At 53.6% G+C, this 23,124-nt stretch overlaps 2 protein-coding genes across 2 annotated transcripts; one reads left to right on the forward strand and one right to left on the reverse strand.

Moving 5' to 3' along the window:
* The first annotated feature begins 1,409 nt into the window (after positions 1-1,409).
* Positions 1,410-3,490, forward strand: LOC141964747 (T-cell activation Rho GTPase-activating protein-like). The gene is made up of 7 exons (XM_074915451.1): positions 1,410-1,472; positions 1,989-2,075; positions 2,273-2,434; positions 2,519-2,628; positions 2,784-2,979; positions 3,203-3,320; positions 3,486-3,490. Exons 1-7 carry the CDS (start codon positions 1,410-1,412, stop codon positions 3,488-3,490), a joined length of 741 nt encoding a protein of 246 aa, XP_074771552.1.
* An 8,153-nt stretch (positions 3,491-11,643) lies between these two features.
* On the reverse strand, positions 11,644-20,886 carry LOC141964748 (E3 ubiquitin-protein ligase RBBP6-like). The gene is made up of 7 exons (XM_074915452.1): positions 20,721-20,886; positions 17,717-17,816; positions 17,083-17,119; positions 15,955-15,999; positions 14,161-14,249; positions 13,946-14,042; positions 11,644-11,691 (listed from the first exon to the last, which is right to left on the reverse strand). Exons 1-7 carry the CDS (start codon positions 20,884-20,886, stop codon positions 11,644-11,646), a joined length of 582 nt encoding a protein of 193 aa, XP_074771553.1.
* Positions 20,887-23,124: the final 2,238 nt, after the last annotated feature.

A 23,124-nucleotide genomic window follows, 5' to 3' on the forward strand; every position in this document is an offset into this window, starting at 1 on the left:
AGCCCAGCTGCCGTCGCCCCACGCCTGGCCCCGGCACAAGGGCTGGCACACCCTGGCCCCAGGCCCCGGGACCTGGGTGCTGGATGCACCAATGCCCGCCCCAAGGGCAGGGGGGGAGCAGGGCTCTGCCCGGGGGGGCACCCCAAGGAGGCCACCTCCAGCTCACTGCCTGCCTCCGCTCTCTGCAGAGGTGGCACCACCCTGCGCCCACAGCTCCGCCTGGCCCTGGACCAGCTGTGGGTGCTGAGCGACGGGAAGGAGGCGGCGTGGGAGGAAGAGGCGGAGGGTGTCGGCAGCCGCGAGGAGAGGAGCTCCCTCCTCTTCCTCTGGCCCAGGGGCTCCTGCACTGCCACTTTCGGGTGAGTCGCGGTGCCACGTCCCCCGGCCGGGCAGGAGAGGTTCCTGTGAAGGGCCTCTGCCCTCCGTGCAGAGCCTGGGCAGGGAGCGGGCAGCACGCCGGCAGGGAGGGATGGGGGGCGTTTCCACGTCCTGCATCCCCTGGTCGCTTTTGGTCCCCAGAAGGGAAGGGCCAAAGCAGCTGCTCTGGCAGCACAGAGGGACCAGGGCTTGGGCAGCGGCTCTGTCCCGCCCCACGGGGCTTCGTCCTGCCCCTGTGTCCTTCCCCACGGGGCAGGGCTGTGCAGGCGCCCGCCTCTGCCCACGGGCTGGGGGGCAGCGGGGCCTGACGCCGTTTCTCCTCTTGCTGCAGCTCCCGGGCGCTGAAGGAGCTGTGGGTGCACACACTGCTGGGGTAAGCTGGGGGGTGCTGCAGGCACAGCCAGATGGGGAACACAGCTTCCCAGCTGGGGAGAGGTGTCCCTGCGGCTGCGGGCGGCTCTCGGGGAGAGCTGCCTGACGAGAGAGAAGAGGCGGCTTGGGGCTCACCCAGCTCTCTCCCTGTCCCTTCCCGGTGCACAGGACACCCGACGGAAGCAAGAAGCCCCGAGTGACCCTCGTCCCGTCACTCAAGCTCCTGGAGAAGGAGCGGAGCCGCCGCCATGCCGTGAGTGTCTCTCTGGCACGGGCACTGTCCCCAGCACTGCTCCTGCAGCCCAGCAGCACAGGCATGGCTGCTCACCTTCTGCCTCTGCTTCTCTCTTGCCCAGTGGAGGCCGTTCAGCACCAGGAGCCTGGAGAAGCTGGTGGAGAGCCAGGCAGAGGTGAGAACGGCTGCCTTTGCCCTCAGGCTGTGCCGGGGGGCAGGGATGGGCGTGCTAGTGGGGGGAGCTTGGGAGGGTGCCTTGGTGCAATTCCGGGAGTGGGGAAGGTTGAGGAGCCACCAGAAATGCCGGCATATCCTGGCTGGTGGCACTGGGAGGAAACCTGCCACAAGGAGCAGAGGGCCGGGGAGATCAGAGGGTCCCCGCTCTGCCACGCTCAGGCTGCTGGTGCCGGGTTCTTGCAGGCTGATGTCAGGAAAGGGCCTCCGATGGCCCCGTCGAGCAGTGAGGGAGGACTTTGCCGCTCACCAGGTGAGTTTGGGAAAGAAAGGCCCCTCCTGCAAGTGGCTGGGCTGTGCTCACTTGTGCCTTGAGTGTCCCCATGCAGGTTGGGCAGCCTGAGGAAAGACGTCAGCTGGAGGAGAAAGGGCAGCACCGGGCAGTGGCCGCTGGATGTGGTTCTGTGGGGACACGGGGCCTCTGCTGCTGCCCACAGCCTGGAGGAGGACAAAGCCAGGGCTGGGCCAGGCTGTCCTGGGGACACGCCGGCTCTCAGGAGCCCCCGAGCCGGAGCTGTTGAGCCGGAGCTGCGGTTCCAGCTGCCGGTCCCTGCCCGTCCTGCCGCACTGCTCAGCACCGTGCTGCAGGCAGGGCAGGGCAGGGCAGGGCAGGCTCTGGGAGCGCTGGCCCAGCAGCATCCTCTGACAGGCTCTTGCTCTCTTTTCCTTTGCAGCAGGAGGAACCAGCAGCAGCAGGAGGAGGAGGAGGGGGCTGCCCTGGCCCTTTGCTCTGTGGCGGAGCCCGGCCACTGCCCCGACGCCACGGCAGGCGGGCTCCGGCTGCAGCAGGGCGCTCTTTGGGCAGCCCCTGGCAGCCCTCTGCGGGGAGGATGGCACGCTGCCCCAGCCCATCCAGGTCAGCCAGCCTGGCCAGAGGGTCCCCAGCCCTCCCTCTGCAGGCTCCGGAGGGCCAGCAGGTGTCCCCGGGAGCTCTGGGGATGGGGCACTGGGCTCTTCACCCCCAGCACGGAGCCAGCTCTGGGCAGTGCTCTAGCCTGCGCTGCTGGAAGGCAGCTCCTCGGCCACACAACTGTCCTCCTGCCTCTCCCACAGGAGCTGCTGGCCGTGCTGCAGCAGGAGGGACCATCGACGGAGGGGATATTCCGCAGAGCCGCCAGCGGGACAGCGCTTCGAGAGCTGCGGGAGGCCCTGGACCACGGCGCAGACGTCGACATGGGAAGCCAGCCCGCGCTGCTGCTGGCCGCCATCCTGAAGGTGAGCGCTTCTGCCCTGCGGCTGGAGGAGCTCCCGGCTGGCCCCCAGTGTTCAAAGGCTCACCTGGAGGCCTGGGCCTTGCAGGAATTTCTCCGGAGCATCCCCTGCAAGCTCCTCGTGACCGAGCTCTACGAGGACTGGATGGCGGCGATGCAGAAGGCCAGCAGGGAGGAGAAGATCTGGGAGCTGAGAGCGTGAGTGTGGGCAGCAGCCTGCCTGTTGAGCAGGAGCCCTGACCGCTGGCCCAGAGCACCTGGAAAGCTGCGCTGGCTCCCACCAGCCTCGGGCGACTCTGGGGGACGCTGTGGGCAGCATCTGCTTTAGTAGCGCCGTGTTCCCCTTCCCCCAGGGTGGCCGAGAAGTTGCCCGCAGCCAACCTCCTCCTCCTGAAGAGGCTGCTGTCCCTCCTCCGGCACATCGGCCACCACGCAGCCACCAGCAGGATGGGCTGCAGCAACCTGGCCGTCTGCGTTGGGCCGAACCTGCTGAGCCCAGCCAACGCGGACCAGCTCCCGCTGGAGGCCGTGCTGGAGGTGACACACAAGGTGCGCGTCCCCACCCACCAGGGAAGCCTTCCCAGCCCACCAGCGCTTGGCTGCGCAGAGGGCTCTGCCGGCCTCCTCCCGCCAGCAAATGCTGTCAGGGTGGCTGCCTGGAGGAGCAGCCCCACAGCCACAGCCTCTGGGCAGGAGCAGGGGGCAGGGGTGGCAAAGGTGCTTGGCCCCTTGTCAGGCAGCGGGGTGGAGACCGACGGTTTGATGCGTGCAGGTGAACGTGCTGGTGGAGTTTCTGGTGGAGAACTGCAGGGAGCTCTTTGAGGAGGAAGCGGGCAGCCTTTCCAGCCCAGCAGACCAGGAGCTGGCAGCCCCCCTGGAGAGTTTCAGAGGTGAGAGGGGGGACTGGGGGTTGGCACCGGCTGGGGCTTGGGGCACCAGAAACCTCTGTGTTCCTTCTGACAGGAACAGGCATCGAGTGTTGTCCTCTGAGCCCCGCTTGTCCTGTGGCCTCTCTTTGGCCACTGCTCTCCAAAGATGAACGTTTTCCTCTGCAGCATGAGCTGAAGCCTGCAGACAGGCCATCGGAGGGCTGACCACAGAAGTGTAGGGCTTTGGGTGGGTGTTGCTTTAGCTCTGTTTGCTTCCAAGAAGTCACCATGTTGCACCTGCTTTTGCTTTCTAGATCTGCATTTGGAAGAGCAAAGTGTCCCTGCAGGCAAAGTGGACACCGAGCGTCGGGCAGAAGCTTTGCTGCATGCACCCCCCTCTCTGCTCGGTGTCCTCACAGGAGCTGGGGGAGATACAGTGGTGGACAGTGAAAGGGGAGAGGTACGTCAGCTCCCCCAACACGGTGACAGCGTGTCTGGGGTAGGAGGGGAGTTTCTGATGAGGCCAAGTCGCTGCTGTGCCTCGGCCTGGCAGTAGAGCTGGTGTGGGTTTGGGTTATTCCTCCGCCCCTGGGGATGATACATAGCAAGGGAAATCGGCACGGTGGTGTCTCAAGTGCACTCGGCAGGTGTTTGATCAGCTAAAGGCCCACAGAAAGGTAGAGAAGAGGAGTTGTCAACTTCAGGGGGGTTTGCTCAGGCCCTATTTTGTCAGAGCTTCCTCAGGGCTGTTTGTGGGTCAGCAGGGGGACTGTGTGAACTGTGGCTGATGCAAACCAGCCCCAGGCATCTCCTCGGGAGAGCTGAGGGACCAATTTAGCAAGAGTCCCTTACCGCCCCAGGTCACTCCTTGCCACATGCCAACTGTGACATTTCTGGTTTAGGCACGGCCAGCTTTGCCTCCATCCACCCCCGAGAGCACGGCAGAGTCCCTGGGGCGCCCAGAACTACTGGCCAGGCTTTCCGAGGAACGAAGGTAAAATGAGCTGGCTTTGGTTAAAATCAGCACTGACTCCCGCGGGCTGTGGCTTTCTCTATCTAATCCCACTGTGGGGTGGAAAGATTTTCAGGCTCTGCCCAGGACCAGGAGAAGAGGAGCCGGAAGAGAAGAGCGGCCTGGGGAGAGGAGAGCGACGGCTGCCCGGAAAAGAAGAGGAGGAGGAGGGAAGGTTCTTGTGGGGACGGACCAGCACAGAGCCGCCGGCAGGGGCAGAGGTCGGGCAGCCCAGGTGCGTGCCGGGCTCTGCTGCCCATCTTTCCCCCCTCCCCACACTGCTCTCCGTCAGCCCCAGGCGCTGGCGAGGGGCCCCGGCGCTGCGCGGGCTCTGGCCATAACTCCCTGGCGGGGCCCGGGGGCTCCCGGCCGAGCCCTGCGGGTGGCACAGGGGCCCTGCGCGTCTCTGCGCGCGCTCGGGGCTCGAGGGGCACTGCCCGGGGGACGAGGCGCCAGAGCCGCCCCGCAGGCAGCGCCAGCAGCAGCTCTGCTCGGGGCGTCAGCAATCCCTCACACAGGGTGTTCCCAGAGAGGCAGCACAGCCCTGCCCCTTCCTGCCGCCAGGGACTCACCAGAGCTTTCTGACTCTGCCCTTGCAGGTGCCGACTCGTGGTCACTGCCCGGACCGCTGTGCCTCCGGGGCCCCGCACTTGCCGTATGAAATAAAAAGATATTTTCTCTCTTGTGACTGAGTCTGCCACAGGATATTCTGAAGCGGGGAGCGGTTGTTCTGAGGTGAATCCTCAGGGGGGAGTTTGGGATCGTCCCTTGTCCCAACACCCTTTCCAGGGGGTGTCAGGGCTGAGTCGAGGTGCTTGAGGAGGGAAACCCAAGCCCAGAGTCACACGGGAGGGTGGAGGCTGGATGGAGCAGGTGACGAGAGCAGTGACAAGTTGGTATCACTCAGAATCTAAACGTAGCCGCCCCCAGCCCCTCTGACACCTGAGGATAAACTGAGACGCAAGGGGGTTTATTTTCTGCCAGATTACCCTGTAAGGTGACAGGCGTCAACGCTGGGGACACTCCAGGGATGGAGACGTCACCACAGACACCCTGCGGCCACCCTGGTCCCCTCCCAGTTGTGGGGCATCAAAGTGGGGTGCAGCCCAGGGATGGGGACGTCCCCAAGAGCCAGCTTGGGGTCTCTTGTGTCCCTTCAAAGTCATGGGGTGTCAATGTGGGGGACACCCTGAGGACAGGGGCATCACTAAGAGCCACCTTGGGGTCCCTCAGCGTCATGGGGCATCAACGTAGGGGACAGCTCATGGATGGGGATGTCCCCAAGAGCCACCTTGGTGTCCCCGTGTCCCCTCCCATGCCCAGGGTGACAATTTGGGGACGTAAGGAGACCCTGAGCGGTGTGTGGGGTGCCCCCATGGCCCCCCCGGGGTGTCCGTGTGTCCCCCATCCTGGACAATGCCGTTGATGTACCAGTGGAGGCCGTTGGTGACTTTCCTTGTCAGCCCGGTGTGGTTCCCTTCCTGGGGGGTGGGGGAGGGGACACGGGTGACCACAGGCTCCCCAAACCTGAGGGGAGTGGTTGCGGGGGGCTTGGGATGCACTTCTCCCTTCCCAGGTGTCCTCGAGAGTTTGAGGGGGATCCCACCAATGCCACACCCTTGTCCCTGCACCCCCACCACCACCTGCAGGGGGTGTGGGGACAGCAGGGACACAGTGTGGGGGGAAACTGGGGGGTGTGGGGGGGTGACAGTGCTGGGACCCCCCAAGCTCCTGCAGGGGACAGTAGGGATGTGGAGGAGGGGTTTGGGTGTGCCAGTGGGGGAACCGGGGGTGCAGGAAAAGGGGTGACATAACCGGGACCTTCCCCAGAGCCCTGCAGGGGACATTGGGGGAGTTCCAAGTGGGGAACTGAGGGTCTTGGGGGGGCTAAGGAGGGGTCCTCCCAATTTTGGGGGGTTGCTGGGGAGGTTTTGTTGGTCCCAGAGGGGCTTAGGGGTCCCAAGCGGTTGAGGGGTATCCTAGGGGAACTTGAGGTGTTCCCCACTATTTTGGGTGGCCTCAAGGGGTTTTTGGGCATCCCCATGGATTTTGGGGGGCTCTGGGGGGGTTGGTGGTTCCAAGGGGGCAAGACTGATAGAGAAAAGCAGCTCTTCTCCTCAGCACCAACCCTCTGCCTGCCACCCCCCCACACGCCCCCCCCTCCCCAAAAAATCACCTTCATTCACTGTCCCCCCCAATCCTTCCTTCTTCAAAGCTGTGTGGCAGCGACGTTACGATGACGGGATGAAGAGCCCACTTTGGGTGGTAAAGAGCTCGCTTTGGAGCTGGAGGAGGAGAAAACCCACAGAGCCCTCTCAGGTCTCATTCCAAGGACTGAGAAGCCTTAAACCATGGAGAGGGAATCTACTCGCTGCACCCCGAGTTTGTCAGCAACCTGCTGCTGTTTCCTGGACAAACACTCCTGCAACTAACCTGTGGCGTATTTTCTTAGGTGTATGTCTTTAGTAACCATTGCCTCTTTGTACCTTTCCTGAGTTTTTCTTATCTTTAATTTCTTGAGCTTTCTGATTCACACAATACAGGACAGAAAACACAGAAGTGAGCTGTCTGCTCTATTGACCAACCCAGTTCATTTCCAGGGACCTGACACAGCTTGTAATATCCAACACACCCAATTAACGACACACCAAGCCAGGTCTCTTTCTGTCCTATGTTTTTTATTGTTTGAAATCATGTCTTAATAATTTTTACATACAATAATCATGTTACTAAATTGTATTACTAAAAATAAAATAATGATAAGCTCAGCCGGGTCAGAATCCAACAGAAAGTCAGGAGCAGGGGCAGGAAGGACGTGATCTTCCCTCACACTAGGTGGGTGAACTTCTAGGTGCAGACTTGGACCTTAATAGAAAACACAGCACACAACAAAATAAAGTTAATTCTAAGCAGTCACTCTCCCCATTTATTTCCTCCCACTTTCTTTTGCTTTTTGACTCTCCATGTGCTTATTTATGCCAAAGCTTCTTTCAGCTGCTGACACACTACCACTGCAAACTGAAGAACTTGCCAAGGTGTGAAAGTTTCTGCTGAGAAGGCAGAACAGCCGCTGCTTTGTTAGTGCAAACACACAGAGGAAGGGAACCTCTATTTCCACGGGCTTCTATCCCATGTGCCACCATGTCACTACTTGTTGGGCAATTTGTACAGGATGCCAAACACGGGTACTGCGATCTGACACACAGGAGCATTTAACCCACACTTCTAGCCCAGAGGTCCTAGCAAAATTTTCACATACCTCTGGCTCTAGCCAAGGGTAGTGGCTGCACTGCAGGAAAAATAATTTCTAAAAGCATCTGAAGTCAGCCTCTAGTGATAGGACTCAACGCCGTTACTCCACGAGAGATGCTGACGGCACTAGTAGGGGAGAGCTCTTCAGAGTCCTGCCCAAGGGAATTCTGGGGACGGGAAACATCAGCTACCCCGAGTTTTTCCTTCACAAATTTCTCTTTCACGATGTTTTAAAGAACCATTTCACATTATCCCGCATATGTTCGTTAGCATCATTCCTCCTCTCAAAGTCCTTCACCCATTTAAGATTTCCTCACAAACAAGTCTGAACTTTGAGTTCCTAAGAAAATCCATCAATGCCCAGGAATCCCTCGGAAAGCCACCAGTGTGCAGTCCAGGTTAACACCTCCCCGTGTACCCACAGGAGAGAAACCAAAGAGGAGATGAAGGCAATTTCTCTCCCATCTCTCCTCCCAGGTGCTTTGAGGTAACGGTTACACCCAGAACAGGGAGACGCAGAAAATCCCGGCACTGGACCTCTTCAGGTTCTGGCCTCCTCAGGGCTGTCAGGAGCTGAAGGGTGTCGCTGCAGAGAAGCTTTAGTGAAAGAGACACCTGCTCCTCAGCCACTGCTGCCAAACTGTAACTCTCGGTCAACTGTCATCTCTGCCGTAGCTGAGCTCGCAACCTGCATACGGAACCCTCTCCCTGCTAATCCCTGGAATCACCCCATCCACCTGGAGAGGGGCAGCGGAGATCCCTCTAGCCAGCCTGCTCCTCCGTTACGGACAGGTAAAGCAGTTACCTGGAAAACGAACGCTCCTTCGGACTCTTCTTTATATTCCATCCCTTCCTGAACCAGCTGTGAACTCATGTAGTCTGGACTTTTTCTTTTCCCTGTTAAAATAAATTTGACCGTTATCGCAATTACAGCTTGACCTTTATTACAGAAAGACAAAAGAAACAAAACATAGCCAGAATGAGAAAATGCATACTGCTTGCAGATGCAAAGGTGGACATGCTATTTAAGCAAAACCAGTGTAGAATTCTTCCTACAAGTCTTAGGGAAAGTTTTAGGATGACATTTGCCTTCTTTTGGTTTTGCATGTTTACCGCCTGCACCCAGAACGTCTGTTGGAGAAAACACTCTGTCATTTCTGCTGATGTCAGATGCACTCGAGTGTAACTGCCGTCCGACAGCCCATCGAAACACAGACGTGAAAACCAGCCCAACTTCACTGAGCCAAACCCCCACTCCTCTTTACGTCTCGTTCTTCTCTGTCAAACTCCTCCCGAGATAAGGGAGGCCAAAGGCACCCTGCTTGTGTCAGAAATGGCAGCAGGACCAGGGGAGCGACGGTGCCCCTGTCTCGGCTCTGGTGAGGCCGCTCCTCGAATACCGTGTTCAGTTTTGGGCCCCTCGCCTCCAGACAGACCCTGAGGGGCCGGAGCGCGTCCAGAGCAGAGCAAGGAAGGTGGTGAAGGGTCTAGAGAACAAGTCCTGTGCGGAGCGGCTGAGGGAACTGGGGGCGTTTAGCCTGGAGAGGAGGAGGCTGCGGGGAGGCCTCATCGCCCTCCACAGCTACCCGAAAGGAGGTTGTGGCAAGGTGGGCGTTGGTGTCTTTTCCCAAGTCACAAGCGACAGGAGAAGCAGCGGCCTCCAGTTGCACCAGGGGAGGTTTAGATAAGCTACTGGGGAACATTTCTCCACCGGAAGGGTTGTCAGGCATTGGAACAGGCTGCCCAAGCTACCATCCACGGGTAGATGTGGCGCTGAGGGACATGGTTTAGTGGTGGACTTGGCAGGGTTGGGTTATCGGTTGGACTCGATGATCTTAATGGTTTTTTCCAAACTCGGTGACTCTACGATTCTCCAAAGGAGGAGCTTGTGCCATGGGGATGGCGTGTGAATGAGCCATTGGAACTGCTGCTGGTCCTCAAGCTGGTGACGTGTCTGCAGGAGCTGGGGGATATCCTGGAGGAGGGAGAGTGCACCCAGCAGACGGAGCCGCCCAGGTGGGAACTGAGGTTGTGGCGGTACCCCCGGGGGAAGAGGACGTGCGGGGGGGGTGGAGGATACAAGGGAGGTGGAGGCACCGGCACAGAGAGCGGTGTTGGTGCTGGTAGTGCTGGGCCCTGCGTCCTCTGGGTACGTTCACTGCGTGATCATCCTCGATTTGAGCTTCTAAAGAAACAACGATCTGTGCCTTCTTATTCCCTTATAAATCAGCTGTTGTGTCCGTTCTGTGTTATGGCCTCGTTTAACAGGTTACAAGCAGCAGTATATTGAATTTCTGTAGCCTACTTACACTTCCCAGTCTGGCCTGCCACTTGCCGAGCGAATTTTGCCGGCTCTCACTGGATGACCTTCAGGCATGGGGAGAGAAAAAAAATCCCTTTCAGTTTACCTGAAGATAATTTTTTAAGAGCAATTTGTAAGTTACGGTTACTTACCAGTTGTGGGTACTGATCGTCCCTGGGGGCCCAGAAGACTTGGTGATGCTCTCTGTCCCAGTCCAGGATCCTGATAGCCCTTGTGAATTGGTGCAAACAGTTGGAAAATAAGCTCTACCCAAACACAAGAATCACTGCATATGGTGAGAGAAAACCTACCTTCTCTTCCCACAAACCACGGACCGACAGCGGGGAAGGTCGAGTACGTTCCATGGCAGCCACCAGCGCAGCAGGAGCCACGGGTGCTGGTGGAGGTGCTGGTGGCTGCTGCTGCTGCCTCTGGATAATCTGTGCATAACCAGTGCCATTTCTGAAGTTGTTCACAGCCTAGAGGCAGAAAAACATTTACAAAGAGGTAACATGAACCTTCAGCAGCTTCATGAACAGAAGTCTCCACAGAGTAAAATCACTGGTGTATTCCCATAGATACTGTCCTTCCTAAAACAAACCAACATACAGATATATTCCGATTAGATCTAAGGGAGAAATTCTTCCCTGTGAGGGGGGTGAGGCCCTGGCACAGGTTGCCCAGAGCAGCTGTGGCTGCCCCCTCCCTGGAAGGGTTCAAGGCCAGGTTGGACGGGGCTTTGGGCAGCCTGGGCTAGTGGACGGTGTCCCTGCCCGGGGCAGGGGGGTGGGACTGGATGGGCTTTAAGGTCCCTTCCAAGCCAAACCCTTCTGTGATATATGAACACATCCCACTACTCACTGGGGCTAAGGATTGGTAACTCAGACTATCTGTCCGTAAAGCTCTCCAGTGTTAACACTCAATTTGAAACCGAGTCAATCCTGTTAAACACAAGTGTGAGCTGAGTTTGCCAGATTGTCTCTCAAGAGTTGTCAGCATCTGTAACAGCAGGTAATGTATTTGCAAAGTAAATTTAGCCTTATTCCATTTAGCCTTGTTTAAGGAGATGTAAATTAATATTTTCTTCCCTTTCGGCTAATTGACTGACCAGACTTTTCTTAGAGTTTTTCTAAAAGTCACTGCATTACCTGGCGTAGGAACTTGTTGGCAACTAAAGTATCAGGAGAAACATCTGCCTGATGACACGATGGGCACGTATGTTCCTCAGAGTCCAGCAATGCTGTTCTAACACCTGGGTATAATCAGAATCATCACAACAGGTTTTAGCTAAACTAAGGAAATTTTGGGGGTTCTATTCAGTTCTAAAAGCCTGTAGATGGTTAATGGGTGAATATGGTGCTGAATTGAGAGCACGAAGTTGAGAACTGAGAGCATGAAATGTTCAGCAGTGTAAAAAATTTCGAGTATGCAGGAAACAGCTGCCCAGCTTTGATATTTCACTACTGTAACATTGGAAGATGTAGAGTAGGCCGTGTCTTGATGTTTTGACTAGTCTGTTCTCCACTGTCCAGCAGAGTGAGAAGTCACCAACCTCAAGGTTAATGAATAAGACACATCTCCAAAACCCATGAGTAGGTTCAAGTTCTGAGAGTTTTAACCAGCTCTCCCCTGGAGAAGAATGTGGATTAAATGCCTAACGAGCCATTTGCTGCAGACCACAGCAAGTCACCAGCGCTGGCTCTAGAGTTTTGTATGAGACAAAGGACTGTGCACAAACTAAATGCATTTGATAGCGAATACCGCAATCAGCTGCACCATTACGCACTCTTCTTGTGCTCACCCTTCCGCATGTAAAGAGGGTTTAACTAGATGCATAGAAAGGGAAAAATGCCTTCTGCCTTAGATTTTTCCTGACTACAAGAAGAGTCCTTTCCTATTTGGGGTATACTTAAGTAGTAAACAGAGCTGGTAAGAAAGGAATGTTACAGTCTTTCTGCTTCCAGAAGATCAGGTGTGATGTTTTGAATTGACAAACATGGGAGTAACACTTACACTCGTCACAGAAACTGTTTCCACAGCAGGGAATAATAACTGCATCCACCATGATTTCTTTACAAATGAAACATAACAGCTCTTCTGGAACACGATTGTCTAAGGAGGAGGAGAGGGAGGAAGAGGACGGCTCCTCAGGTAAAAAGGGATGCTTCTCCTTCTTTCCTCTGGCATACGCTTCCCTGGAGGGGGGTGGGGAAGGAAAAAGACAAAAAGTTACAGATGGGTAAAGGAGAACTTTCCCAAGCTTTTCATTTTATCCAGTGAAGACAGTAGGTGGCATTCTCACTCCAAATTAGCCTTCAAAAATGCAGGCATTTAGTTTAAAATACTTTTCTATAGCCAGAGCACTAGAAAAGGGAGGGGAGAACAATTTTCCTTCTGCAGAACTCTTCCCTTCATTGGATCAACTAAGAAATTAGCTCAGACTAGAGAAATCATTTTCTGACAGCTAGAGACCGGGTGAAATGAATCCCACGTCTCCTTTCACCAGAGGGTGAATGTGAATCGCAGGCTCAGGATAAAGTCAGTCTCCGCCTAATCATGTTTTATAAATGCAGGAAATCTATGTTACAGCTTCTGCAAAAGGAGATGCATGACAGAAAAACAGAGGTGCTCCCAAGTGCATTTTAAAACAGCCACTCTTGTCAGCACACACCAGTGTTTTCTTAGCTTACAGCAACAGGAAAACATCCCTCTGCTTCACACATGGGATTGGGCAAACGGCAGAGGGGGAGGGGATCTCAGTCCAACAGCTGTTTGTTAAATTCTGCAAGAAGCCTTACAAAGGTAAAACAGGAGCAGAAGGAGCTTTCAAAAAGAATGATGCCACCGTAAACACGACGGAGATGTTTTGCAGAAATAGGGGTTCTTAGCACACCAAAATCTTACCCAGCGTTCAGGGGCGTGAACAGCAGGACTGCCCCATTTTAATATTAGAAATCATCACAGATTTTAAGGTGAAGATACAACAACAGTGCTTCTTCCCCCATAATTACAGATGCTGGCCAGCTTGGTGGCGCTGCCACTCAGACATGGACACTTGGCTTCTCTCCTTCACTTTTTGGTCAGACCAGCTAATTCCATACTCACGCATTAATAATTGGGATGGCATATCTTCCAGTCGGTGTCAGCATCGCACCCTTCATATTGGGATCTTCCACCTCCACCATGAAACTCCTGGGAATTCCCGTGCTCTTTCGAAGTCTGCGAACAGACTGAAAAGTACTGTCCTGTTAAGAAAAGAAATGCAGACATATCTCAAGACCCACACTTAAAATGGCATTTCAACCACTATTTTAAGCAGCAAAAGCTTTAATCCTCTCCTTTTAGCTCGCCTAAGGGCTGCTCGACTGAAATACTCTTTTTCCCAAATGAATACAGCCAGCATGCTCCAAAGGCCCGAGCAGTGTTCTGAACTCAGTTGATATTCTTTGGCTTAACTTCAGGGTCCTGAAGGGTGAAATATCCCTCAGCTCACCGTCCCCTCAGAGGAGAGGCACAAACCCCCTCCTCCTCCAAAGGGCAGTTCAGAGGGAGAGCTGAATGCAGGGCTCTGGATCGGCCACTGGGGAAACTGATATTCCCCATCTACACACGAAGGTTGAATTCAGAGCTGATGCCCGTGCGTTCAGTGAGTAACCTTAAATGGCATGAATACTCAACCAGAGACTTGTGTAATTCTAACACGCAAATATTCAATAGTTGGGGCCAAGAGAAATGTCATTTTTTCCTACAAAATACTAAAAAATGCAAACTGTCATTAAAAAGAGTTAAGACAAAAAAAACACCTTGCAGTAACATTGAAATATATAAAAATATGCATTAAAATTCACAGAGAAAGATCTGTGTAATATGTAATGTCTGTGACCTCGAAGAAAGAAAATTTCCCATTGAAATCTCCAGCTTTCCCTGGAATTTTGAAGGGCTTTGCACCACTGCCATACAACCTCTGTATTTCAGCCCAAGAGAAACAATTCCTCATAGGGGGTCCATGTAATTGCTGTGTAACTGCCAAGGTAAAACAATTAAAAACCAAGTGTCACCAGAAGCCCCCCACAATCTTACCCCATTTGTTGGACAGTTCTTTATATAGTGGCCAGGTTTTCCGCAGCGAAAGCAAACATAGGATGGTGGAGGGATAGCCAGGGGTTTCTTCACGTAACTAAAAGGGTTTGGGGAGAAAAAGAAAATGGTATGCATGCATCTCTCTTGTTCCAACAACCATCTCTGCAATGTCTCCACAGTCTTCACAGAACAGACGGGACTTTGCCAACACTTACTTGACTGGATCGTACTGACAGCAAGACTGCGTCATCATGGCTCGTATTTTATCTTCTTCGGAAGCGTTGGCTTCAGCCAGACTGCCGGTCTGTTTAACAGGTAATTATGGGACACGCACATTAGAAGCACATTTAACTCCCCAGACAAAGACTCACCCAACCCTGTAAAAGGCAGCCCGGCAGGAGCGGCGGTTGCACAAAAGCGACTGCTTGTGTGAGCCAGAGCTGTCCCAGAGATGTTCTGGGGAGCCCTTACGCCATCACACGGTGTCTCTGGGCCTGTGAACCTGCTTGGAAGGAGCATTTTGGGGCACTCAAATCCTGAGGCTCTGTTTGTACCTTACAGAAAGACTTGTGTAACCAGCCCAAATGTCTTCCAAGTGGACTGAAGCTATGTGTAGAAAGAATTACATTATCTACTAGTTTTAAACGGATTCTTGAGCTCCAGAGCATTTGAAGGAGAAAATCTCCACTGTACATTCAATTGAGAGAGATGTGTGCAAGTATCAGTGTTTATATTTTGCAGCGTTAAAAGGACATACAACTTAAGAGTTGGGCAAGTTGCTTTTATTGCTGAAATTCAGCTTCAGACACAGAAGCATTAAGAGGAATCAAGATTTTTATAACTCCTCAGCAAGACAAAAGATTCTTTTCGTAGAAATTTGTCCATCATGCGCTGTAGGCAGCCCAAACTGCATGTCCCCTGCACTTGGCCAGTTTCTCACATTGTAGAGTCAAACTTCACATGAGTTTACAGAACCAAGGACGTGTTTAGGGACAGCACCAATGGAGACCAGTTTCTTCTGGTGACTACTTTCCAAAGTAACCGTTGGGGTTTTTTCCCCAAATGTACACAATTTAATTCTGCAGTGGGAGAGGGAAGAAGAGAGTGGGAAGAGATCTCTCTCTCTTGGAAAGGAACGCCAGCCTTTATTTTCAGAAGAAAGAACTAGCTCCTCTGCATTAGGCCCCGCCTCCTCTATTCTTTAAGACGAGTAATTGAATTGGCTCGCACTTCGCCTTTTCACAAAGTGCAGCCACTAGTGCTTTCCCAGACAAAGTCACACGTTGTTGAGAAGAAAACACAAGCAGTTCCATAGCAAACCCTGGCATTACAACAGCTTCAGAAGGTCACCTCTGCTAACACACTGCACTCACACATTGGTATATTCCCGCAAACAATGAGGCACATTTACACAATTTACACAGTCTGCGTTCAAACAAATTAGGTTGTGTTGTCTGCTCTCCACAGACTACAAGTTATGAAACTGTGCAGCTTTCCGAGAGTGGATCTATAACTGCAGTGACTAGAAACCAACAGTGGCCACGCAATTGTCCGTGCTACAGAAACGTTTCTATTTTGGCTGGTGCAAGCTCCCCCTGAAATGTCCATAACTTGCAGTCGGTTAAACTCTTCTTGAAAATTATGTCAGTCTCCAACACAAAATTAACAAGAGGTCTGAGAAACAGTAAACAGCTCCTGAAGTGCTGCTGCTTTGTGTCTTGAAGATGAGCAATAGTGCAACATTACGTTGAGGGACTCCCCTGCTATCTTCCCAAACTGGGAACTACTCTTTACGGGACACTATGGAAATATATACACATCTTAAAGTTAAAACCAATACTGTAAATGATTAAAAATTAAGTTTTATTCCCATTATAACAGTTATCCAGTTATACATCACCGTACAAGATTTAAAAATATGAAGCAAGTGGGATTTTTTGTTGGGGGGGGGGGGGGTGGGTGGGTGGTGTGTTTAAGCCTTTGACAAGAATACAAGAATATACACATACCTTAATGAGCTGGGCCAGAGGAATGGCTGCAGAAGAGTCCTCAATCTGTTCACAAAAAATTAAACACATATTCAAGTTGTACAATCAAAACATAGCAGAAGTTAACCTCTACTGCAGTCTGAAAGTCTGCACTATAGCCTCCGTGTGTCATGGAAAGAGTCATTTCCAACTGAATGTAATTGTACTGGTTCAAAACAAAGTCCAAAGCTATGACCGCTTCAGAGGGCCTACGTGGTTCATGAGAAGCAGCTAAACTCAGTCTGCTGGGGTTTAGATATTTGCATTTGCAGACAAACGATGAAACTAAACCATTTCATCGGATAAAGTGGAAAGATCAAATGCAGAACTTTGGAATACCACTTTGGGTACCAACAACATTTAAACTCACAGCAATCTGATAGAGACCTTCATGTACTCAGAGGGGGCCAAACAACATCACTTCAGTCATACAGCTTTAGGAACAAATACTCAAGTATTTCAGGACACGGGAAGGAATCTTAGCTGCACAGAACTGTCCTCAAAACCTAGGGGATAGGTTGATTTTGGGACTTCTTGGAACCACCAAGTCAAAAGTAAGAAAAAGTACCAAGTGGCACAACAACGGTTTCTCAGTGCGTTTTGACAACATCTTCCAAAACTGTTAGGCAAAGAAAGTACTTAAAAACAAAAGCTAAGTGATACAATGCGAAAATGGCAAAAAATACCCTCCAAACAATTTTAATTGCAAGAAACAAAGAGCACACGACAGCCTATACAAACACACCAGCTCTAGACAGAGAGGTGTAGAACACAGCATCAATTGAATTGTGCAATTGAACCTATATGATCTAGAAACTATCCTACATTATCTGTACAACACAAAGTCATCCAGGAAATATTCCAGCATATTCAGTATGAAACACAATGCCTCACTAGGCACAAATACCAATATTCACATTAGAACTGTGCAAATGATGGCATTACTCAGTGTTCACTGTGCTGTGAATCAAACACAGGGTCTCTACAACATACACTATGTCTCACTGCAAAACAGATTAACTTCAAGTTTGGGAGATTAATAGGAGGCTACATTGTTTAGAATTAAGTGCAATGTGTAGGAAAAAAGTGTGAGATTGTGTTTGTACATACTGCTCTGGATGTTCCACTCGCTGGCTCCGTTCGAGTTCTAGAAGAAGAAATAAAGGGGATGAGAACTTAGAACAAAGCACTTGCACCCAGCCAAAAGCAGTGAAAGCAGATTCTAAAACCTAAACTTCAAGACATTATGTTCTGATAGTCTGGTCAATGTGGAAATGTATTTGTACGCATAAATCTAATCCCAAATCCCATTTCTAGTTTGTCAACAATTACTGTAAGACTTACAGCTCTAGAACACAACAGTGCCAGAGGAAGTCCTCAGACATTTTGTCTCTGCTGTGTAAGTATCAAAACGATGAAGTCTGTGCTACAGCTTTGTGCTCTTAAACAATCAACCATCACATTAGCGACTGTTGCCCTTTCCTCTAGAGCCAGTATGCAAAAAAGCCAGATTGGAGGCATAAGAATACCTGCCATACCCCACCCCGCCTCCCCCAAATGCAAGACACAGTCAAACACTGACAAACAGACTCTTCTGAGATGGGAACATGCGTATCTGTCTTTCCTATAAAAGCAAGAGAAAGAAGATCGATGCAAGCCGAGTGCCTCTCTAAACTAATCTCCATAGAAAAGGCTAAGAGACTGCAACCCCTGACAGAGACTGCAGTGCTTTACGGGTACTTACATAACTGGTGATTTGCTGGTAGTTTTAACTCCTCTAACAGGGACTCTTCTAACAACTACCGAGGAGTTCTTAGGAATCAGAGCATTGGCATCTGTGTATTCTGAAAACAACACCAATACAGAAGAAAACATGAGTCAGTTTGTAAGAATATTAAGATGTAATTACATAGCACTTGAGAGAATCCCTTCACAGACAGGAAAGCAAAAGTTTATATCAAACACCAGCAGCAAAACCTTTTCCACTCTTTTCAAACAGTTTGGATGCCAGCAGCAAAATGGTCTCAGAGGTCCCTGAAGGAGAGTGTGCTCGTGCATGAGGTTCTTTCCTGACCTGCCCTAAGTTGCTTTTGCTTCTGCTGGGCTACAAACCCAAGAGATCTGTGGAGAGAAACAAACCACAGCAAAGTCTCACCCGCATAAACCAGATTCTAAAGTCTGACCAGCTTGCCCTGCAACAAAGCAGGCACTTGGCTAAAGCACGAAAACTCTGCCCCGTTGCTTTCCGAGCTGTTCACTAAAAACAATTCCCCCGTGCCGCGAGTGCTGGGGACTGACAGAACACAGAAGGAGCCGCCATCTCTCTGCTCCTCGGAGCTTCATCCATCGACAGCCACACTGACAGCTGCTCAGCGCTGTACCCTCACATGGAAATGGGACTGGCAGGGCTAGAGTTTGGATCACAGAAACCGGAGGGGGTTTTGAGCTTGCTTTCACAGGCAGGGCAGAACGGGCTCCAACTAAAGGGGTCTCTCCTCTCTTAAGCTAGTCATCTAGTTTGAATAAGCCAAAGGGACGTGAATTCTTTCAATTCACTTTTTGCAGAGCAGAGAGACTCAGATGAAATCAATTACAAAGACAAGTCTTCTGAAAAGCCTTTTGAAACCACTGTGTGCCTGAGGGTCTCCATGCTTTGCCATGGCTTACACCGTGTTCCTCTTTTGAAGAGGAGGAGCTACCTGAGACACTCGGACTGAGTAGGCCTCAAATGTAAAGATCTCTCCATGAGTAAGCTTCAAACGTAAAGACGTCTCCATGAGAAGGGTTTATATATTGTACTTACACAAGCTAGATAGGACTCAATGTTTTAAAGCGCCATCAGCAGCCATTCCCTGTCATCTGCTTCCAGTCCTAACTACTAAAAGCCCTCACCTCTGGAGGCCAAATCAGAACGATGGCCCGAAAGCCAAAGTTGCTGTGAAAGTACTACTAATGACAGAACCCGAAGCTTTTACAGCTTTTTCATACCCAGAAACCAACGCCTAGAGCTCTGCTCAAATGGGGAATCTCACCATCACGCAGCCACCTGTCAAGACAGGCCTGCGCCGGGACTTTCTGATGTCGGAGGAGCTCAAACACCACTGAGGCTGACAAGCAACGGGGACGTGATGCCAGCGGCAGCTCTGGAAGCCCAAAGCAGCTGTTTCCACCTGCTGAGCGGAGTCATACAGAGTGTTCTTTCTGGTCCAGATCACAGACCACTGGACTGAGATTTCAGAGGCACAGGATAAGCAACAGTGGCCTCACAAAAAGGCTGGAGTTTGCTAGGCCTGTGCCCCGCTGAGGGTTGTGCTGGGTCTGCAGAAGATTGCAGGTGGCAGCACCTCTCTGCGAGGGAGGCTGTGTGTATGAGGACAGCAACCAGTGCGCTTATTCGCCAGTTCTGCAAGCCTGCAGAGGTCAGCTGGAACATGCACAACAGGTGTATGAGGCAAAAAGGGGAGGGGGTCCTCTTTTTGTATTTTGTGGCAATTCTTTGACCATTCATTGACAGATTGACATCTGCCTTCTGAACACACTGTCCTTGCATGCAGAGATATATATAGAGAGAGATGCATGCTTGTTTTCCATCCACTGGTGAAGTGCACAGGGAGGAGACCTCCAGCCATCTAACAGCAGACTGATAGAAAAATGAATTCCCCTTACGAGTCAATCAGTACACATTTAAATGGATCAGCTGAAAACTGAAGAGTGACAATAACCTGGTGAGGGAAAGGCTTTATTTGCACAGGGCACGTATCATGGCACGTATCTGTGTGGGGGACTTGAAGTATCCTCCCACTAGCTTGGTCACCGAGGCAGAGAATTTGTGGAAGAGGGTTTACAAACAGTGGAGTACGCTGCCGAGGTAGTTCTGTGCAGGGACCTGGCACCTGTTGGCTTTCATACATTTGATTTTCCTTCACCTCAACTCATTGAGTTCATTTTGGTGATGAAATTGGTGTCAATGGTGAAATCTGGTGAAGTCAAACAATGTCAACTTAAAAGTTAACTTTTTTGTTTTTAAATAGGAAAGGACTAAATAGGAAAGGACTAAAACCGGAGCATTATTCCTGAAGTCCTTGGAAATTTCTGTTTGCTCTCTTTAACAGCTGCCAGCTTAGCCTAACAGCTCTCAGACAAAACTGGCATCTGCCAGCAGGAACCTGTTCCCCGCAGGCAGCAGCATCCCCTAGCAGAGCCTTGGCAGGTACCAGGAGCTGCGAAGCAGTGTCACTCCGCCTGGCCACGACTCCACATCTGCAGGCTGAGCAGTGACATGACGCTCAACAGGGCTACTTTTGACAGTTGTCCAAGCAGAGCTCCAACAGAAATGTTCAACAAAGCTGGAGCCAACCCCATCGTTGATTCCTACTCCCTTCTAGCACAAAGCTTGTTTTACTGCCAGTGATGGCCAGTAAGTGGCTACAGGGGGGGCTTTGGCAAGCACTACCCATTGCACATCGAGCAGGAAGTCTTCTACGCCCAGCTCCCTGTCTCACAAACAGATCGGAACGGCTCCGTGAGGTCCCCACACACGCCACAGCCACCAACGGTGGCCAAATGGCACTGTCCCTTCCCACCCCACCAAACTGCTGGCGCCGGTTCCCCGTACGCTGGAGGGACAGGCCCCGGGCTGACTCACGGCACGTGGGGACAAGCCCCAGAGAGCAGCGTGTGGTCCCGCAGGCCGCGGCCGCCGCCAGCCGGGCAGTGCCCGAGGCCCCGCGCCCGCCGCCCCCACGCACCTTCTCCAGTCTCGGCGTTGGTGACCCGCAGATCACAGTTGGCCGCCTTCAGCTTCTGGCGGCCCATGATCTCGCGTTTGAGGTTGCCGAGGGAGATGTGGAGGCCGCTGAAGGTGACCGTGTCGCGGCGCAGCTGGGAGGAGAACTGGTAATGGACGCACGGCATGGCTGGGCCCGGCGACGCCTGCTCCTGACAGCGTCTGCCGTGCGCGGCAGGTGGTATTTGCCAGCCCCTGGCCCCCGGCCCTGCAACGCCTCCGGCCCGGGACCCTCAGCGATGGAGCTGGTCTGCAGCGGCAGCGCCCACCCTGCTCCTCCTGGCAGCCCGGGCCAGCAGATGGGCGATGGGAGAGGCCCCGCGGCCCCGGCTCAGCCTCCGCTCCCTCTCTCGCGGGCAGCGCTCCCAGGCTCGCTGTGGCAACTCGGGTGCTGCTGCCCCAGCGCTCCACCGAGGGGCTTCCTGGCCACCAGCAGCACAGACTGCGACCTGCCACCACCACTGCCACGGCAACGAGTCGCCACAGACGGCCACGGCACTGCCACGCCCACCCCGCAGCATTATGACCCGGCCCATGGTGACACAAGGCCGGTGTTCTGTCACTGCCCGGGGCTGTGCCTGCCCGGTGTCCCTCCTGCCACCCCCGGCGCTCTCCTCTGCCTGGAGTTCTGCCACCGCCATGGCCCGTGGTGTCCCCCCTGTCACTGTCCAGGCCTTCACCACGCAGCATCAGCTCCCTCCCGCCAGCCCCTGGGCCTGTGGGGTCCCTCCCAACAGCCCCGCGCCCGTCACGGCCCGACCTCCTGTCCCCCCCAGGCTGTCACCACCCGCTGTCCCCTCCTGCCAGCAGCCCCCAGGGCAAGGCAGCCTGGGGCAGAGGCAGCGGGCTTTGCCCTGTGGCCTCGGCTGCCGGAGCTGCCGGGCGGGGACGGGAGGGGACGTCTCAGGGTGCCGAGCCAGGCCCCACGTCCCCTCTGCCGCCGCCCCGCTCCCCGCTGACGGGGCAGCCCCTTGTTTCCCGCCGGGGCCGGGGCCGGTCGGGGCCGGTCGCTCTAAAGGGGCCGCCGCGGCGCCTTTCTCCGGGTCTGTCACCGCCGATGCGAAGCCGGGGCCGGTCCAGCGGCGCGGGCCGGGCCCGGGAGCGGCGGCGGCGCTGCCCGTGGCCGTGGCGCCGGCGGCCCGGGGCGGCCGGAGGCGCGGGGCCGGTGAGTCGGGGCCGGGGGCGCGGCCGAGGCGGGCGGCGGGGCCCGGGCGGCGGCGGCCCCGCGGCGGGAGGGGCCGGGGCGGGCGGCGCGGGGCGGCCCCGCCGCGCTTCGGGCCTTTGTGGCCGGGGGGGGGGCGGCCGCGGTGGGAGCTGGCGCGGTACCGGCACGGGCGGCAGCTCCCCCCGGGTCGCCTGAGGAGGGACCCGCCGGCGCCTCCTGACCCGCCGGGACTCGGCTTCTGCCTTGGAGTAAGGAGGAGAGCGGGAGGGAACAGCGAACCCGGCTGCCGAGGCCGGGCTGGGGGGTTCCAGGGGCCTTCGGCACGAAAGGCAGCGGCCCCGGGAGAGGTTTGCCCGCAGCGCGGCAGCGCGGCCTGGAGCGCTGAGAGAGGGGAGGCAGCGGAGTGAGGTGTGACCGCAGGGGTGGAGGTTTATCGACAGGCTCACTTGGGGGTCCATGTCTCCCTGTGCCTCACTGCTCAGACCTAAAGGGCTGAGGGGGAAAACCGGAGTTTAAAAGTTGATATGTCACCATTGGATTGTTGAGTGCTCATTAAACTCTCGCTCCAGTGGCTAGAAGCTGTCCTACAGCTTCTACTAACCTGCCACTTGACAGGATGTTTTCCTCTCTCAGCACTTATCCCCAGACACACCCCAAAGCCCTGTTTCCAGTTCCCCAACACCACTTCTGAAAGTGAGCCTTACACAGAATTGCAAAGCTTTTGACTTGACCGAAGTGAGTGTAATTTGTCTTAAATAATTTGCTATTCAAGTAGGCAGTGAACACTATAAAAATGCGGGGTTGACTAACAGCTTAAATGGTTTGTGATCTTTCTGTGCAGTGCTGCCTTATTCTGGTCTTCCGTGATGGCCAGAGCTCTGAAGCAGGGAGTCGTTAAGGTTTGGTATCCACATGCTTTACTAGAAACAGGGCTTAAGTTCCCCTGGTTAGACTCTGTCTTGAAAACCAACCTTTGACATCGGATCCAGTTTCTTCATTCAGTACTTTAAGGTTGTTACCAAACGAGTTTGTTCAAGAGGCTTTGGCATCTTGGGATTTTTTTGTTGGTTTGTTTATAAAAAGCAAGCCTTGCAACTTTTTTTCTTGGGGCTCTGATGAAACATGTCTGTAATGGTGGTTTTTTTTAAGTTACTTTGAGTCACTTGGTAACTAGGGATGGAGGAGTGTTTCCTCTCTGGCA

This window comes from Athene noctua, chromosome 11, assembly GCF_965140245.1.
Source record: "Athene noctua chromosome 11, bAthNoc1.hap1.1, whole genome shotgun sequence".
NCBI classification, from domain to species: domain Eukaryota; kingdom Metazoa; phylum Chordata; class Aves; order Strigiformes; family Strigidae; genus Athene; species Athene noctua.

Coding starts and splice junctions, on each gene's coding strand:
- LOC141964748 (XM_074915452.1), bottom strand. CDS start 20,886: ATGCCGTGCGTCCATTACCAGTTCTCCTCCCAGCTGCGCCGCGACACG. Junction 17,817..20,720: donor CAACGCCGAGACTGGAGAAG/GTGCGTGGGGGC, acceptor TGTTGTTTTCAG/AATACACAGATGCCAATGCT. Junction 17,120..17,716: donor ACCAGCAAATCACCAGTTAT/GTAAGTACCCGT, acceptor TTCTTCTTCTAG/AACTCGAACGGAGCCAGCGA.
- LOC141964747 (XM_074915451.1), top strand. CDS start 1,410: ATGTCAGGAAAGGGCCTCCGATGGCCCCGTCGAGCAGTGAGGGAGGAC. Junction 1,473..1,988: donor AGGACTTTGCCGCTCACCAG/GTGAGTTTGGGA, acceptor ACGCCACGGCAG/GCGGGCTCCGGCTGCAGCAG. Junction 2,435..2,518: donor TGCTGGCCGCCATCCTGAAG/GTGAGCGCTTCT, acceptor TGGGCCTTGCAG/GAATTTCTCCGGAGCATCCC.